The 19,823-nt window shown below is 42.6% G+C and overlaps 1 protein-coding gene across 1 annotated transcript in view; it reads right to left on the bottom strand.

Moving 5' to 3' along the window:
- Positions 1-19,823, bottom strand: part of fstl5 (follistatin-like 5) — a 495,975-nt gene that overhangs the window by 431,311 nt on the left and 44,841 nt on the right. The window contains exon 3 of the mRNA XM_048607644.1: positions 15,536-15,563. Coding sequence (XP_048463601.1) covers positions 15,536-15,563 — 28 coding nt within the window. The remainder of the gene's footprint in view (positions 1-15,535; positions 15,564-19,823) is intronic.

The raw sequence follows: 19,823 nt of genomic DNA on the forward strand, positions 1-19,823 counted from the left end.
AGGAGGGACCAGTACAAGCTGGACAGACTGTTCCTGGATAGCACTGGAACTGATATCCTAATGGAAGTATTTGCCAGTGAGATTAGAAAGGGTTTAAGCGAAAATGGCAGGGGCTTGGGAACCTATAAAGGGAACAGAAGAGAGGGAAACAGGGCAAAAATAAAAGACGGAATGGGAATAAGAAAATTGGTAGGCAATTCAAGGGCAAGAATCAAACAGGGTCACATTGCAAAATAATGCAAACAAGAATAACGATGTTATAAAGACAAGCTTTCAGGCCTCATGTCTTAATGTGTACAGCATTCACAAGAAAATGGAAGAATTAGTTGAACAAACGATATAAATAGGTATGATATAATTTGTATTATGGAGATATGATGACATGGATGAAATCTGAATATCCAAGCATATTCAGTATTTAGGAAGGATGGAGAAAATGGAAAAGCATTGTGGAAATGGAAAAGCAAAAGTGGAATAGCATTGCATGTTACTGAGCAAATTAATGCAATAGTGAGGAAGGACATTAACTTTGGTGAAGTGGAATCTGTATGGCTAGAGCTTAGAAACACCATGGGGCAGAAAACAATGGTAGGGCTATATAAGGACACCTAAACTGTAGTTGTAATGTTGGGAGAGGCATTAAACAGGAAATTAAAGATGCAAGCAATAAAGATAATTATAGATTACATTAATCTGCATATAGATTGGGCAAATCAAATCAGTAACAATACCAGAGAGGAAGAATCCTGGAGTCTGTAAAGGATGGTTTTCTGTCTCACTACAATGGTCAGTTCTCTAATTGGTTCCCTCATTGTAGACTCGATTTTATGTAACAGGAATGCAATAATTAGCATTCTAACTGACCTAGCCTCTTGGAAAAGAGTGACCAGAATATAATAGAATTCTTCATGAAGATGGAGAGTGACATAACTGATTCTGAGACTAGGGTTCTGAATCAAAATAAAGGAAACTACAATGGGATAAGGTGCAAGCTGGTTATGATGAATTAGGAAACATTACTTAAAGGGATGAATAGGATGATGAGTAGGCATGGTAAACATTTAAACAGTGCATGGATAAATTGCAACAATTATTCACTCTTGAGTCTGGCACAAAAGTAAAACCAGAAAAGTTGCTAATGAATGGGAGGAACTGAAAAAAATCAGTACAATTAGGAAAAATGTGCTGGGGAAATTGCTGGGATTAAAGGCTGATAAATCTGCAGTGCCCTATAGTCGCCATCCCAGGGTACATAAGAAAGTGGCCCTAGAAACAGTGAATGCATTGGTGGACATGTTGCAAGATTCTATAGAGTCTGGAACAGTTCTAGATTGGAGGGTAGCTAATGTAACACACTATTTAAAAAAAGGAGGTATAGAGAAAACAGGAAGTGAAAGACTGGTTAGTAGTGGAGAAATGCTACAGTCCATTATGGAAGATTTAATAGTAACCTGGAAAACAGTGACAGGATTGGAGAAAGTCTGCACGGATTTATGGAAGAGAAATCATGCTCGACAAGTCTGTTGTAATTTTATAATGATATAACTAGTAGAGTTGCTAAGAGAGAGCCAGTGAATGTGATTTACTTGGACTTTTACCCACTTCAACTACCCTCCTAGGCAGTGCATTCCAGATCCAACTACACGCTGGGTCAAAAACTCTATCCTCAAATCCGATTGAAACTTTCCACCTTTCATTTTAAAATTATGCCCCCTTGTTCTTGATCCTTGGATTGAGGGGAACAGCTGCTTTCTATCTCGTCTGTCCATGCCCGCCAAACTTTATACACCTCTATCAGGAATCCCCTCAACCTTCTGTGAGGCAACAAAAACAACCAAAGCTTATCCAGCCCCTCTTAGTAGGTGAAATGCTCCATTCCAGGCAATGTACTGATGAATCTCCTTTGCATCCCCACCAGTGCATTCACATCCTTCCCATAGCTTAGTAACTAGATCTGAAAAATCCTAAGTTTCAGAAGAATGAAACTCATTAATGAGCAAAGGATAAAAAGGCAAAGTATAGGGCCCATTAAGGATCACAGTGGTAATTTGTGTGTAGAGCCAGAGGATCTAGGTCGGATTTTAAATGAATACTTTGTGTTGATGGTCTCCCATGGGATAGAAAATATAGATATAGGAATCAGGGCAAAGGTCTATGATACAATTAAATAAATTAGCACTGACAGACCGAAGATTTTGAGTGGTCTGGCAGTAGATAAATCTCCAGTTTGTGCTGTGAGGCAAGAGAGGAATAGTAGGGGTGCTTGCATAAAGTTTGAATTCCTCTCTGGTCACAGGAAAGATGCCAGAGGGCCAGAGGACACCCAATGTGGTACCTTTATTCAAGTAGGGAGCAAGGGATAAATCAGGAAACTACAGGTCAGTCATTCCAACTTCAGTGGTGTGGAAACAATTGGAAGAAATTCTGAGGGAACAGAATTAATCTGCATTTGGAGAGGCAGAGACCTACCAAGGACAGTCAGCACGGTTTTGTTGAGGTGTGGTCATGTCTGACCAACTTGATTTAACTTGTTGAAGAAGTGACCAAGTGTGCAGATGATGGCAATGCTTTTGATATAGCTTTCTTGGACTTCAGCAAGACTTTTGATAAGGTTGCATTGGCAGACTAATAGTTAAGAGCCCATGGGATCCAAGGAAATTCAACAAATTGCACTCACGATTGGCTCAGTGGCAGGACGCAGAGGGTGATGGTTAAGAGGTGTTTGTCTGTCTAGAGGTCTGTGACCAGTGGGGTCCCATAGGGTCAGTGTTGGGGCCCTTGCTGTTTGTGGTTCTTATAAATGATTTAGACTTGAATATTGGAGGGTTGATTAGTAAGTTCACAGATGATACGATAATTGGTGAGGTAATAAATAGTGAGGAGTTCAGGCTTAAACTGTAACAAAAACAGAAGTTGCTGGAAAAGCTCAGCAGGTCTGGCAGCATCTGTGAAGAAAAAATCAGAATTAACGTTTTAGATCCGAGTTCTGAAGAAGGGTCACTGGATCCGAAAAGTTAACTCTGATTTTTTCTTCACAGATGCTGCCAGATCTGCTGAGCTGTTCCAACAACTGCTGTTTTTGTTCCTGATTTACAGCATCCACAGTTCTTTCGGTTTTTATTCAGGCTTAAACTATAGACGAGTTGACGAGATGGACTAATAAAAAGAAAATGGACTTCAATCTGGATAGGCCAAACAATACAAGGGAATACATAACGAGCAGCAGGACCCTGTGTGCCTATACATCAGTCCCTTAATGTATCAGGACAAATGAATGAAGTGGTTCAGAAAGTACATAATAAACTTTCCTTAATTAGCATAGCCACAGAGTGGTTATGGTGGAACTTTGTGAAACCATGGCTGGAGTACTGTGTGCATTTCTAGAGTCCACATTCTAGGAGGGATGTGACAGTACTGGAGAGGGTGCAGAGGAGATTTACCAAGATGTTGCCTGGGCTGGAAAGTTTCAGTTATGAAAAGAGATTGGGCTAACTGGCATTGCTTTCCTTAGAGCAGAGGAAATTGAGAGGTGGTAAGATTGAGATTTATAAAATTTTGAAGGGCATAAATACGGTAGAAAGAAACTCTTTCCCTTGATGAGGGATCAGTGACTGGGGGGCAAGATTTATGTAAGGAGTTTAGAGGAAATCGGAGGAAAACATTTTCATCCAAAGGATAATGGGAATTGGGAACTTATGTCTCCAAGACTGGTACAGGCAGAAACTCTCATAACATTTAAGATGTATTTAGACGTGCACTTGCGAGCAAAGGCATACAAGGCTTTCGGATCATGTCTTCAAGATCCTTAAGGGGGCAGGTGAGCAACCAGCAGTCATGGTACACATCAGTACCAATGACATAGGTAGAAAAAGAACTGAGAATGTGAAAAACGAGTACCGGGAGTTAGGTTGGAAGCTGAAGTCAGGACAAACAGGGTAGTTATCTCTGGATTACTACCAGTGCCACGTGATAATGAGGTAAGAAATAGGGAGAGAGTGCAGCTAAACACGTGGCTACAGGGCTGGTGTAGGAGGGAGGGCTTCCATTTTGTGGATAATTGGAGCACATTCTGGGGAAGGTGGAACCTGTACAGGAAGGACGGGTTGCACCTGAACCGGAAGGGCACAAATATCCTGGGAGGGAGGTTTGCTCGAGCTATACAGGATGGTTTAAACTAGATTGGCAGGGGATGGGGAACCGGATTTATAATTCAGAGGATGATGTATTCAGCCTTCCAACAGAGACAACAGGGAGTGAGGTTGTTTATAAAGAAATGCGGTCGATGGAGCATAATTGTGGACACCGGGATGGTTTGAAGTGTGTATACTTCAATGCTAGAAGTCTCAGAAATAAGGTGGATGAACTTAGAGCATGGGTCGGTACTTGGAACTACGATGTTGTGGCCATTACAGAAACTTGGGTAACTCAGGAAGAGGAATTCGTTGTCGGAAGTTCCGGGATTTAGATGCTTTAAAAGAAATAGGGAGAGTGGAAAAAGAGGTGGGGTAAATGGCATTGCTAGTCAGGGCTAGTATAGCACCTATGAAAGGCAGTTCGAGAATGATATGTCTACAGAGTCAGTTTGGGTTGAGGTCCAGAACAAGAAAGGAGCAGTCACTTTGTTGGGGCTTTTTTTACAGACCCCCTAATAGTTGCAGAGAAGTAGAGGAGCGGATTGGGAGACTGGAAAGGTGCAGAAGTCACAGGGTTGTAGTCATGGGTGACTTCAACTTTCCAAATATTGATTGGAAACATTTTAGTTGTAATAGTTTAGATGGAGCAGATTTTGTCCAGTGCGTTCAGGAAGGGTTCCTGACACAGTATGTAGATAGATCAACACGAGGATAGGTCACTTTAGATTTGGTGCTTGGCAATGAACCGGGCCAGGTGTTAGACCTGTTGGTAAGAGAGCATTTTGGCGATAGCGATCATTACTCTGTTACTTTTACAACAGTCACGGAAAAGGATAGGTACATACAGCAGGGTAAGGTTTATAAATGGGGGAAGGGTAATTATAATTCTGTTAGGCAAGAACTGGGTAACATAAATTGGGAACAGATGCTGTCAGGGAAGAACACTATTGAAATGTGGAGATTGTTTAAGGAATGCATACTGCATGTGCTCGCTTTGTTTGTCCCTAGCAGGCAGGGAAGATGTGGTCGAGTGAGGGAGCCTTGGTTCTCAAGAGAGGTCGAACGACTGGTTAAGAGGATGAAGGATGCTTATGTAAGGTTTAGGAAACAAGGAACAGAAAAGGCTCTAGAGGGTTACAAGTTAGCTGGAAGGAGCTGAAGAAAGAGCTTAGGAGAGCTATAAGGGGGCATGAGAAAACCTTGGCAGATAGGATCAAGGAAAACTCCAAGGCTTTTTACATGTACGTGAGGAATAAGACAGTGACCAGAGAAAGGGTAGGGCTGATCAAGGATTGTAAAGGGAATTTGTGCACGGAGCCTTAAGAGATAGGAGAGGTCCTTAATGAATACTTTTCTTCGGTATTCACAACTGAGAGGGACCTAGTTGTAGAGGAGGACAGTGTGAAACAGGCTGGTAGGCTAGAGGAGGTTGATGTTAGTAAGGAAGATGTACTAGGAATTTTGAGGAAGTTGAAGATAGATAAGTCCCCTGGGCCTGATGGGATTTATCCAAGGATTCTATGGGAAGTGAGGGAAGAGATCGTAGGGCCTTTGGCGATGATCTTTTGGTCCTCACTGTCCACGGGTATAGTGCCGGAAGATTGGAGAGAGGCAAACGTCATTTCCTTGTTCAAACAAGGGAATAGGGATAACCCCGAAAATTATAGGCCAGTTAGTCTTACATCAGTGATGGGCAAATTATTGGAAAGGGCTCTGAGAGATAGGATTTATGATCACTTGGAAAGGCACAGTTTGATTCATGATAGTCAGCATGGATTTGTGAGGGGTAGATCATGCCTCACAAACCTTATTGAATTCTTTGAAGAGGTGACCAAACACGCGGATGAAAGTAGAGCAGTGGATGTGGTATACATGGATTTAAGTAAGGCGTTTGATAAGATTCCCCATGGTAGGCTCATGCTGAAGGTAAGGAGGCATGGGATCAGGGGAAATGTGGCAGATTGGATTCAGAATTGGCTGACCCTTAGAAGACAAAGGGTGGTAGTGGATGGAAAATATTCAACATGGTACTCAGTTACGAGCAGTGTACCACAAGGATCTGTCCTGGGTCCTCTTCTATTTGTGATTTTTGTAAATGATTTGGATGAAGGACTGGAAGGGTGGATTAGCAAGTTCGCGGACGATACAAAGGTGGGTCGCGTTGTGGACAGTGCGGAGGGCTGTTCTCGGTTACAAAGGGATATTGATAGGTTGCAGAGCTGGGCTGAGAAGTGGCAGATGGAGTTTAACCCTGAAAAGTGTGAGGTGATTCATTTTAGAAGAACAACCTTGAAAGCAGAATACAGGGCTAACGGAAAGATTCTTGGCAGTATGGAGGATCTTGGGGTTCATGTTCACACCCTGAAGGCTGCCACTCAGGTGAATAGAGTTGTTAAGAAGGCGTATGGTGTGTTAGCTTTCATTAGTAGAAGGATCGAGTTCAAGAGCCGTGAAGTTATGCTCCAGCCGTACAAAAGCCTGGTTCGGCCACATCTGGAGTATTCGGCTCATTACAGGAAAGATGTGGGGGCGTTGGAAAGGTGCAGAGGAGATTTACCAGGATGTTGCCTGGAATGGAGGGAAGGTCTTACGAGGAAAGGTTGAGAGAGCTAGGGCTTTTCTCTTTAGAACAACGAAGGATGAGAGGTGACTTGATCGAGGTGTACAAAATGATCAGAGGTATAGATAGAGTGGACAGCCAGAAACTTTTTCCTAGGTAGCTATTACGAGGGGGCATAGTTTTAAAGTGAGTGGAGGTAGATACAGGGGAGACATCAGAGGTAGGTTCTTTACTCAGAGAGTGGTAGAGGTGTGGAACGCATTGCCGGAGAGGGTAGTGGAGTCGGCCTCATTAGGGGCATTTAAGCAGCTATTAGATAGGCATATGGATGATAGTGTAAGGTACGGGTGGAGGTTAGATAGACCTTCGGATTAGGGTAAAAGTTCGGCACAACATCGTGGGCCGAAGGGCCTGTACTGTGCTGTACTGTTCTACATTCTATGTTCTGTGAGTTCCTCAGGGTAGTGTCCTCGGCCCAACCATCTTCAGCTGCTTCATCAATGACCTTTCCTCCATCATAAGGCCAGAGGTGGGGTTGTTCGCCAATGATTGCACAATGTTCAGCACCATTTGTGACTCCTCAGATACTGAAGCAGTCAGTGTTCACATGCAACAAGATCTGGACAATATCCAGGCTTGGACTGACAAGTAGCAAGTGACATTCGTGCCACACAAATGCCAGGCTATGACTATCACCAATAAGAGACAATCTAACCACTGCTTGACATTCAATGGTGTTACCATCACTGAATTCCCCACTATCAACATCTTGGGGGTTACCATTGACCAGAAACTCAACTGGATGCACCACATTAACAAGAGCTACAAGAGCAGCCAGAAGCTGGGAATACTGCGGCAAGTTACTCATCTCCTTGACTCCTCAAAGCCTGTCCACCATCTACAAGGCACAAGTCAGGAATATGATGGAATACTCCCCATATGCCTGAAAGTGTGCAGCCCCAACAACACTCAAGAAGCTTGACACCATCCAGGACAAAGCAGCCCACTTGATTGGCACTACATCCACAAGCATTCACTCCCTCCACCACCAACGCTCAGTAGCAGCAGTGTGTACCATCTACAAGATGCACTGCAGAAATTCACCAAAGATCCTCAGACAACACCTTCCAAACCCACAACCACTTCCATCTAGAAGGACAAGGGCAGCAGATATATGGGAACACCATCACTTCCAAGTTCCCCTCCAAGTGGCTAACCATCCTGACTTGGAAATATATCGTCGTTCCCTTTGCTGTCACTGGGTCAAAATCCTGGAATTCCCTCCCTAATAGCATTGTGGGTCAACCCACAGCAGGAGGAATGCAGCAGTTCAAGAAGGCAGATCACCATCACCTTCTCAAGGGCAACTAGGGATGGGCAAAAAATGCTGGCCAGCCAGTAACGCCCACATCTCACAAAAAATGAATAGAAAAAAAAAACATTCTCATCTACACACCTGTCCACCTCTTTGAAAAATTCAATCAAATTTGTCTGGCATGACTTCCCTCTGACAAAGTCATTCTGACCATCCCTGATCAAAGCTTGCCTCTCTGAGTGGAAACTAATTTTCTCTCTCATTGTTTTCTCCAATAGTTTCCCAACCACTGATTTGAGAGTCACTGGACTTCCCTGCTTTCTTTGTACCATCCTTCCTGTAAAGTGGAACAACATTAGCAATGGGTGGCACGGTGGTTAGCACTGCTGCCTCACAGTGCCAGGGACCTGGGTTCGACTCTACCCTCGGGTGACTATCTGTGTGGAGTTTGCACATTCTCCCCGTGTCTGCATGGGTTTCCTCTGGGTGCTCTGGTTTCCTCCCACAATCCAAAGATGTGCAGGCCAGGTGGATTGGCCATGCTAAATTGTCCATAGTGTTCAGGGATATGTAGATTAGGGGGATGGGTCTGGGTGGGATGCTTTGTGTGTCGGTGTGGACTTGTTGGGCTGAAGGGCCTGTTTCCACACTGTAGGGATTCTATGATCTATGATCTATCTTCCAATCCTCCAGCACCACCCCTGTGGCCAGAAGTGATTTCAAAATCTAGATCAGGGCCCCTGTTATTTCCTCCTTCATCTCCAGCAGCAGTTTGGGATACCACCTATCTAGACCTGGAGATTTGTCCACTTTTAAATCCATCAAAACCTCCAATATCTCCTCACTTCTTATGTTAATCTGCTCAAGATTTTCACAGTCTATCTTCTCAAAATCTCAACGTGCTTCTCCTAAGTAAAGGCAAATGTGAAGTGCTCACTGAACATTCTACCAATGTGCTCTGGCTTTACAAACTGATTGACCCCTTGGTCTCTACTGTCTCTGCTTACTCCCTTCTCCTTGATATACTTGTACAATATTTTGGGATTCTCCCTAATCTTGCCCACCTGCGTTTGATGTATAATATGGATAAATGTGAGATTGTCCAGTTTGGCAGCAAAATTAAGAAAGTAGATTATTATTTGAATGGGGATAGATTGAGAAAGGGAGACATAAAATGAGACCTGGGTGTTCTTGTACAGCAATCGCTGAAAGTAAGCATAAGGTGCAGCAGGCAGTAAAGAATGCAAATAGTATGTTGGTCTTCATAGCGAGAGGATTTGAGTACAGGAGCAGGGATGTCTTGCTGCAATTGTATAGGCCTCGGTGAAACCACATAAGGAGTATGGTGTGCAGTTTTGATCGCTTTTTCAGAGGAATGATGTTCTGGCTATGGAGAGAGTGCAACAAAGGTTTATCAAACTGATTCCTGGGGCAGTAGGATTGACATATAGAGAGAGACTGGATCGATTAGAACTATAATCACTGGAGTTTAGAAGAATGAAGAGGTTCTCGTTGAAACCCACAGAATTCTAACAGAACTAGACAGGGTAAATGCAGATGTATTCCTGATGACTCGAGTCCAGAACCAGGAGTCACAGTTTAAGGATACAGATAGGCTATTCAGGACTGAGAGGAGGAAACATTTCTTCACCCAGAGGGTGGTGCGTCTATGGAATTCTCAGCCACAGAAAGTGGTTGAGGATGAATCTTTTCCAGGAGTTAGATATAGTTCATTTGGATAAAAGTTTCAAAGGGTGCGGGGAGAAAGTGGGTACTAGGTGTTGAGTTGGATGATAAATCACGATCATATTGAATGGTGGGGAGCAGGATCAAGTGGCTTACTTCTGCTCCTTTTTTTCTGTGTTATGATGTTTCTATGCAGGAAAGATGTTTCCCCTAGTTGGGAGACTTACAAGGGGCACAATTTTAAAAAAGGATGATGCCAATTAGGGCCGAGATGAGGATAAATTATTTTATTCACAGGGTGGTGATTCTTTGGAATCCTATGCCCTAGAGGGATGTGGATGCTCAGTCTTTGAGTAATATTAAAGTAGGTGTTGAACGATTTTTGATTACCAATTTTGTGTAAAGAGGATGCAATGGCCTAATGGTATTATCACTGGACTGTTAATTTATCGAACCAGGTAATGTTCTGGAGACGAGGGTTCGAATCTCGCCATGTCAGATAGCGGAATTTGAATTCAATAAATATCCAGAATTAAGAGTCTAAAGATGACCATGAATCTATTGCCAAAAACAGAAATTGCTGGAAAAGTTCAGCAGGTCTGCTAGCATCTGTGGAGAGAAATCAGTTAATGTTTCAGGTGCAGTAACGTTTCCTCAGAACTGATGGTAGCTAAGAGTCGGTTTCTGCAGAATGTAGGGTGACGGAAGGGGATAAGGAGTAAATGATAGAGGTTGCGATATCGCACAAAGAGAGAGAACAGTTAGACGGGCAAAGGACTGGATAACGATCTGGCTAGGAGGCCTCATGGGCTCCAGTTATTTCTGTCTCTTAGTTGGGTATGTGGAACATTCCTTGTTCCAGTCCTATTTCGGCCCCCACTCACAACTCTTGCTTCCAATTTCCACGCTGCCCTCACTTTCACCTGGTCTATCTCTGACTCCTCCCACCCCTCCTCAACATTTCTGGGGATAGGCTGGCCACCAATATCCACTACAAACCCAGTGACTCCCAGAGTTACCTTGACTATACATCCTCACACCCTGTTCCTCCATCTCTGTCACAGCTGTTCCAATGATGCCAACTTCGACAAGACAGCCTCTGAAATGTCCACCTTCTTCCTCAACCATGGATTCCCCAGCACCATTATTGACAGGGCCCTCAGCCAGATCCGACCCATCTCCCGCACCTCGGTCCTCACCCGCTCTGTTCCCTCCTGCAACAGTGACAGAGTTCTCCTTGTCTGTACCTACCATCCCATGAACTTCCGCATGCAGGGATCATTAGCCGGCATTCCCACCACCTCCAGCAAGATGCCACCACTAGACACATATTCCCCTCCCCTCTCTTATCAGCATTCTGCAGGGACTGTTCCCTCCCAGGATGCCTTGGTCCACAGAAGGTGTAACACCTGTCCATTTACTTCTTCCTTTCTCAGTCGTTTTACTTGCACTTTGCACGATTTAATCTTGCTTACATTGGGGAAACAATGCATAAACTGAGTGACAGCTTCGCATAACACCTACGTTCCATCCGCAAAAAAGACCCTGAGCTTTCAGTTGCCTGCCACTTCAACACATCACCCTATTCCTTGGCCTACATCAGCCACCGCTCCAGTGAAGTTCAACGCAAGCTGGAAGAACAGCACCTCATTTTCCACTTGGGGTTCATTATTGATATTGAGTTGGTGTTGCCCCTCTGGGGCTCAATTTCGACTCCAACAACTACAGACTTGAGCTCTTCTGTGTCCTTACCCCAACTCCTCGACTGCTATTATACACACCAATTGTTAGTTGCGAACAGACCCTATTAACAGCCATTCACCCTCCTAGCCAGATCATCATCCACTCTTTTGTCTGTTCAACTGTTCTTCTCTCTCTTTAGGCTCTATCCCCACCTATTATTTATTCCTTACCCGCTCCCCCAACCCTAGGTCCTGTATATAAACCAACATTTTCCTAGCTACCATCAGCTCTGAGGAAGGGTCACTGGACCCGAAATGTTAACTCTGATTTCTCTCCACAGATGCTACCAGACCTGCTGAGCTTTTCCAGCAGATTCTATTTTTGTTTCTGATTTACAGCATCTGCAGTTCTTTTGGTTTTTATTATAAATCCATTGCCAATTGTCAGAAAAAGCCGTCTGGCTCACAAATGCCCTTTAGGAAAGGAAACTGCCATCCTTAGCTGGTCCAGCCTACATGTGACTCCAAACCCACTGCAATGTAACTGACTCTTAACTGCCCTCTGGGCATTTAGGGATAGGCTATAAATGCTCGCCTAGCGAGTGACACCCTCATGTCATAAATGAATAAAAAAGAAAGCTTAACAGGATAGTGTGGATAAAAGGCATTGAAGTATCCAATCAGGCATTGTAGTGTCAAATGGCAGAGCAGGCTCAACAAGTTGAATGGCCTACTCCTGTTCTTGTGTTCCTCTGGTTCCTGCAAATGCCAAACACCAAAGTTTCAAGCCTTTTCTAGATTAACTGTCACCGAAGTATGGAAATCTTTTGCTGAAATACTGCATTGATTTCTTTCACTTTTGTCAGAAATGATAGCTTTCATGTCAGAAACAAAGATGACAGACGCATTGAATGCCCTAAATGTAAATTGCAAGTGAAACAGAAGACAATTGCTGACATGATTAGTGCAGTGATAGCTTTCATGCTAAAACTTAACCTTCTGGCACAGCAGGTCCAGATACTGGAAATGCTATTAGAAAATGAAGTTACTGTTGGATCTTGGACAATAACAGGTACAATGATTTCTTTCCCTGACTTGGCCAAGACTTTAGCAACAGAATTAATGCAGCTGAAGGCCTGCATAATGTTTACAGTACTTCATTCCCTTTCATGAAAGTGGATGTGAATGACATTTCTGAACAAATTAGTAAGCTGTATAACCTTGATTGTATTGCTTTGGAAATGGAGATTGTCGGTCTTCAAAATGACATTCCGTTGAAATCAAAGCAATGTGCCTCAAATTTTCTGGAGTCTCATGGATACTGAAAAGTACAGCAACATCTCCCATAAGCAAGGAAAGTGATCTCAGGAATTACCACTCTAAATACTACTTTAAATGAAGATTTAAGTCATACAATGTCTTGTTTTCCTGAAATGCTGCTTTATGATGAATGCAGCCTATTTTGTGGAGGGAATGGAGCCAACCATTTACTGGCTAGTTCACAATTTGGTTTTCTCTATCTTTGTCAATCTTATGATATGAACTTCATTAAATCTAAATTTTGAACCCGCCTGATCAACAAGCATCTAATTGGCTCGATCAGAATTGCCTTTTCAATGAGTTTCACAGTAGGGAAACTATTAGAGAAAATTCTGAAGGACAGCATCTGTCTCCACTTGGACAGGCAAAGTTTGATCAGGTATAGTCAGCATGGCTTTGTCAGAGAGAGGTCATGCAAATTTGATTACATTTCTTGAGAAGATGATCAGGCATGTAGATGAGGGGATTGCAGTTGATATAGTTTATATGGTTTCAGCTAAGCCTTTGACAACGTCCAACATAGTAGACTTATCAAGAATGCAAATGCACATGGGATAAAGGGTCATTTGATAAAATGGATTCAAAATTGGCTCAGTTGTTGGAAGCCCGTGTCCAGTGCATATTACAGGGTTCTGTGCTGGGTCCTCTATTATTCGTCATTTATACAAATGACGTGGATGACTGTATTGGGGGTTGGATTAGTAAGTTTGTGGATGATACAAATATTGTTCGGATGGTTAACAGTGAGGTTGAGTGTCTTGGACAACAAGAAGATATAAAAAGGACAGTCAAATGGATAGATAAATGGCAATGGAATTCAATCCTGAAAGGTGTGAGGTAGGAGTAATTTGACCATGAAATAGTCAATGAATGGAAAGACACTAGGAAGTTCTGTGGAACAAAGGGACCTTGGCATGTTTGTCTATAGATCTCTGAAGGCAGAAGGGCATGTTAGTAGGGTGGTGAAAAGGGATATGGAACCTCTATCAGTTGAGACATGTAAGTCACGATGGAATTGTATAGAACTTCAGTGAAACCACAGCTAGAGTACTGTGTGCAGTTCAGGTTGCCACATTACAGGAAGGATGTGATTGCAATAGATGGGGTGCACACGAGATTCACCAGGGATGCTGGTGTGATGAAAAATTTAAGTTATGGGGAAGGTTGAATAGGCTTGGGTTGCTTTTGTTGGAGTAGACAAGCTGAGGGACAATCTGTTTGAAGTGTACAAGATTATGAGGGGCATGGACATAGTGGATAGGAGTAGCTATTCCCATTAGTCAGTCATGAGGGGACACGGGTTCAAGGTAAACCAGAAAATTTAGGAGGGATAGGAGGACAATTTTTTTTATCTAGATGGTGGTAGTCAGGAATGCACTGCAGGGGAGGGTGGTAGAGGCAGATTGCCTTACATCATTTGAAAAGTACCTGGATGAACACTTGGCACATCATAACATTCAAGGGTATGGGCCAAATGCAGGTAAATGGGATTAGGTTGAGGGTCATCTGTTTCTCATGGGTCAGTGCAGACTCAATGGGCTGATGGACCTCTTCTGCACTGTATGATTTTATGATACACAACAGATACCCAGCTCTGGTAGGCAGCTTGTATTGTCAAGTTTCACAGTGAAATAAAGGTACTGGACAATTTTCACTTCAATTTATATATATACATATATATATGTAGTTCAGTTGCAATAACTGAATATATTTCCCATTTATGTTTTAGATTTTTAATTAATCAGAAGCAGCTATCAAAAGAAAAATGGTTGGTAACCCTGGTGTAAAACGATCCTTACAGCGTGGAAACAGGCCATTCGGCACAACAAGTCTACATTGCCCCGCCGAAGAGCATCCCACCCAGACCCACCCTTTCCCTGTAAACCTGCATTTCCCATGTCTAATCCACCTAACTTACACAACCCTGGACACAATGGGCAATTTAGCATGGCCAATCTACCTAACCTGTATATTTTTGGACTGTGGGAGGAAACCAGAGCACCCGGCAGAAACCCACGCAGACATGGGGAGAATGTGCAAACTCCACACAGACAGTCACCCAAGGGTGAAACTGAAGCCAGGCTCCTGGTGCTGTGAGGCAGCAGTCCTAATCACTGAGCCACCGTGCTGCCCAGACTGTGTCAGTTTGTGTAAAAACCATGGTAAGTATAAAGCAAACAGCCATGGCTCCGGCCATCTGAGCTCACTGTTGTCGGAATCACAAAGCAATCTGGGCAGGCTAAAACTGCCAACTGGAAATTTTAAATTCTTGTGCAAGTTTGTGGATACGCGCATTTCCTCAGCATTTCAATGCGCATCAGGTACGAAGCTACTTCTAAGGCAGTGTATCAATTCAGAACATTAAAACCATGTTTTGAGCCTAAATAGCCAAGGATCAACCAAATGATTTATTGTGGCATCTATAATGTAGCTAGGAATTGTTTGGCTCCATTCCCTCCACAAAAAGGCTACATTCACCATAAAGCAGCATTTCAGGAAAACAAGACATTGTATGAGTTAAATAACCATTTAAAGTAGCATTTAAAGTGGAAATTCCTGAGATCTGAACATGAGCATAATCTTTCATATTGTCTACAGCCAATATCTTTCATTTAAAGTGACAAACTAGCCGAGAAAATTGTTTGCCTGATGTAAAACATTTCCGTTAATTTGTAGATAATCTCATGAGATTCCATTCACAATATTTCATGATAAATTAAAATTAACTACTCCAGAAGTACAGAAAGCAGACAGATGCAAAGACGATAACTATACATACATTTCAGTTTTCTTATCAGGAAAATGTAAACAGAAATCTGTGAATAAATTGAACACACACCTTTTAGCCTGTCTGGACTTCCATCTTGCTGTAATAAACAGAAAATAAAATATATTACTTCAAGTAAAAGAGTGTAGAGCTTACATGTTCTGAATTTGCCTTTGTTGAACATTAGAAAAATCTATTTAAATCTCACAAGATTCATTGACTAACACCCCCGCCTGTTTCATTGCAATGAAAAACGTCAAAGATTTACCTGCTTGTACCGACAACACAGTGAAATCAATATTTTGATTTGACATTTTTTAGAAGTAAAACTCTTAGTCACACTTGAAATGACATTTATTTCAAAGTTGTTTCCTCTTCCAAAACAGATGGTGATATCTGGGAAATGCATGATTTCAAACTTTGAACAATCAGGAAGGAAAAAACTAGTACTGAAAAAATTGGCGAGAAAAAAAAATATGAAACACTGAGTTATAAAAACAAGATTCAGAAAGGACAGCACCAAGGAAACACATGGCCAGAATGATAACAGTTTTAATTTTTAATTTAAAATCATGCATTTGATGTTTTTGTTGGTACTGTAAGGCTGTGCCTGATTGTTTGATAACTTTATTTTGATATTATTGCTGAGACAAAGATTTCCCTGATGTAGCATTAACCTTACAGGATCAGCTTAAAGGCTTTCGCATCTATTACCTGGCCAACAATAACATTAAAAATCCTAGTGAATGCAATTTTAATAATAGAATCAGGAAGCTTCTAAAGTGTGAGGTGACGCATTTTGCTCGGAAGAATGTTGAAAGAAAATATAAAAAGGGGAGTTCAATTCTAAGGGGGTGTAGGAGCAGAGGGACCACCATGTATATGTGTACAGTTTCTTGAAAATGGCAAGGCAGATCAAAGGAGCAGTAACTAAAGCATACAGTATCTTCATTTTATTAACAGTGGCATGGATTACAAGAACAAGGAGGTGATATTTATTATGCTTGTGATTCACTAGACCACAACTGAACACGAGGTAGACAGAGAGTAAAACTGAACAGGGAATATTTTATTATGTGTCCTCTCAGCTCCACAGTTAGTTTTTAACTGCCTCTCCTAGCTCCTGACTCCAGGTTACCTGACCTGCTCTCTTAAAGGGGCAGCACACATCCAACTACATAGATAACACTGTTCCTCTCCCCCTTTATTTCAATACTCCCCTTAATAATATGTATACCTCCAACAATTAAACTGGCATTGTAGCTAACATATGTACACTGTCAGGAATCGTTGCAAGTAAAAACATGGAAAATAAAATGACACTTCTGAAGTCTACATTGACATGATCAGTCTCTCAGGAGGCTGGAGATTCCTAGAAGACAGTCTCCTCATATCAGCAACCTTTTCTAGTGCAGTCTCCTGGGCTTTGGAAGCTCCTAATGTTCAGCAGATACATCCTTCCTTGATTGGCTGTTGCTGCCCTGTGATACTGCTGTTGGCTCTCCCTAGGAATGGCCAACCCTAGCTTGGAGACACATGATTCGGTCAACACCATGTGGACTGGCTTGATATTTGAGGAACGTCTCCCATTGGTGAAGTGCAGCAAACAGCTGGTCAGCATGTCTCCTGCAGACTAGTTCATCCCTAGGCTGCACTGAAGATGATAATGGTCATGATTGAGCCACTGCTGGGATCCATTTTTCCCCAGATATATCATTCCCGGCTAACATGCTTTCTCCTGTTTGGAATACCCTTGACCTTGTGTTTTGCACCCTTCTGACCGTCTGTGCTTCTTGATTTTGCTCCACCACCTCTCTGGTCTATTCCGAACGCAGTAAATCAAATATGGTTTTCAGCTGGCGGTTGAACACTAAAGACTCTAGTGATCACTGGATCATTGCATGTGGCAGAGTGATACAGAGTCAATCTCACATGCCTGACTCTGGGAATTTACAGATACTCTTCAAACTCTTGTGCCACACACTGTGGACCACTGTCACTCATGACTTGTTCTGGGATCCAGAACTTGGCAAATATTTCATCTCATCAGTCTATCATTGCTTTCACAGACACAGACTTCATGACCACCACCTTGGGCCCCTTGAAGTGGCTATCTGTCCTTCTGGTCATAATTGAAGCGAATCTACTACCATGGTGATTTTTAAAATTCACTTTTGTGGGATGTGGGCATCGCTGGCTGGCCAGTATTTATTGCCTGTCCCTAGTTGCCCTTGAGAAGGTGATGGTGAGCTTCCTTCTTGAATTTCTGCAGTCCACGTAATGTGGGTTGACCCACAATGCCATTAGGGAAGGAATTCCAGGATTTTGACCCAGTGACAGTGAAGGAAAGACAATATATTTCCAAGTTGGAATGTGGCTCTCGTGCAAAATAACTCCCCAAAACTTTGCATAGTTCTTGATATGTCTTTTTAGAAGGTCTTTCTCCCAACAGAGCTCAAGAAAAGCAGTACCATTAAGTCTACAGCTACTTTATTTGCCTTTAAGTATGCATTAAGACATTTTGTGTAAAGAACCTTCTGTCTCATCATAAATTATCCCATCATTCCAAACTGGCCTGCCATTTTGTTTTCCTGCTGGCAGGAACTTTTCCCACCACTCAAGTCTAGTAGTTGTTCACAGCCTGAGACCCTTTGGTGAATGGTCTCCATGTCAACTCTCCCTCACTGACTCTGTTTTTCCCTGGCATCACCCGCAACCTGAGAGCCCTTGCAACTGCTCTCCATGATGACTTTGGTAAGCTCTCAGGTGAGTCTTCCCCTCTTCAGCTGCCAACTATAGCCCGAGTCCCCTCAAGTCTACCATAACTGGCTCACTTCTTGGTGTGTACCGTTCTTCCCTGGTGTAGACCGCAGCCCCAATCCCTCACAACTGCTTGCCTCAATATTACCTCCACAATCCTGTGTCATTTTCAAAGTCTGAGCAACGTCCTTCCTCCCAACAGAAAAGATTGGCATCCGCACACAACTAATGGGCCGATCTGTTTGTGGCTCGCTAGAACCATACATAGAACATGAGGTAGACAGAGGGCAAACTTGAATAAAGAATACTTTATTTGTAGGTGTCTCAGGTCCACAGTCAATTTTTAGACTGCCTCCCGTCACAGCCACCGTTGCACCACCTCATCCGCTCTCTTAAAGGGGCAGCACACATACATCCAATTACCGACATAACAATGTTGAATTTGTATAAGACAATTGTTAGATCTCAGCTGGAGTACTGTGTACAGTTCTGAGTGCCACATTATGGGGAGATGGGAACACACTGGAGAGAGTGCATAAGTGGTTTACAATAATGACTCTAGGCATGAGGACTTCAGTTATGAGGATAGATTGAAGAAGTTGGGACTGTTCCTCTTGAAGAGAAGAAGGCTAAGAGAAGATCTGATAGAGGTTTCCAAAATTATGAGTGGGCTGGATAGACTAGATCAGGCAAAGCTGTTCCCACTCTTAAAAGGAGCAAGAACACGAGGGCATAGATTTAAAGTGATCTGTACAAGAAGCAAAGATGAAATGAGGCAAAACATTTTCACTCTGAGTGACTGGGGTATGGAACACACTGCCTGGACGTGTAGTGGAAACAGGTTCAACTGAGGCATCCAAGAGGGCACTGAATGATTATTTAGATGAAAATAATGGGCAAGGTTATGGGCAAAAATCCAAGAGATTGACACTAGGTAATGATGCTCAATTATGACGCCAGTGCAGACACAATCAGCCAAATGGCCTCCTTCTGTGCCATAACACTTCTGTAATTCTGTGATTGTATTCCATGATAAATGATTCATCCTGTTTACCTCCCCATTTGTATCACCTGGCTCCTGCTGTTATCGTCTCCCCATTGTTTTTCTCTCTCTGTTATTCCCTTTCTTTATGATAGGCACACGGAAACAGAGGGAAAAAAAAAATCACTGGAGTCCTAAAAATCAACCCCACTATCCATTGTTATGTACATAGATTGGGAATGCGTGTGATAGACTGTCAATTTTGGCTCAGGAGTCAGAGGCAAATCTGTATTGACAACTGAATGCCCTAGGATCTGGCACCTTAATTCTCTACTCTGAGCCTGCTGTATTCAGACAATATCATTTGATTTTCAAATATAAGTACTGATAGAAATTTAAAAAGGGAAGGTTTTCAGGGTGAAAGGACAAGGCAATTGGACAAATTGTGAAGTCCTGCACAGAGGCACAATGGGCTAAACAATCCCCTTCTATTCAGATTGTATGAAATGTTCACTCTTTAAAATTAGTCTTTTTATAGCTGCTTGTCAAACAATTTCAGAAGCCAATTAATTATTAAGATTTCAGCTTGCAAAAGAAAAGTACTTCTGTTGAAGTAGT

This window comes from Rhincodon typus, chromosome 1, assembly GCF_021869965.1.
Source record: "Rhincodon typus isolate 14 chromosome 1, sRhiTyp1.1, whole genome shotgun sequence".
Classification (NCBI taxonomy): domain Eukaryota; kingdom Metazoa; phylum Chordata; class Chondrichthyes; order Orectolobiformes; family Rhincodontidae; genus Rhincodon; species Rhincodon typus.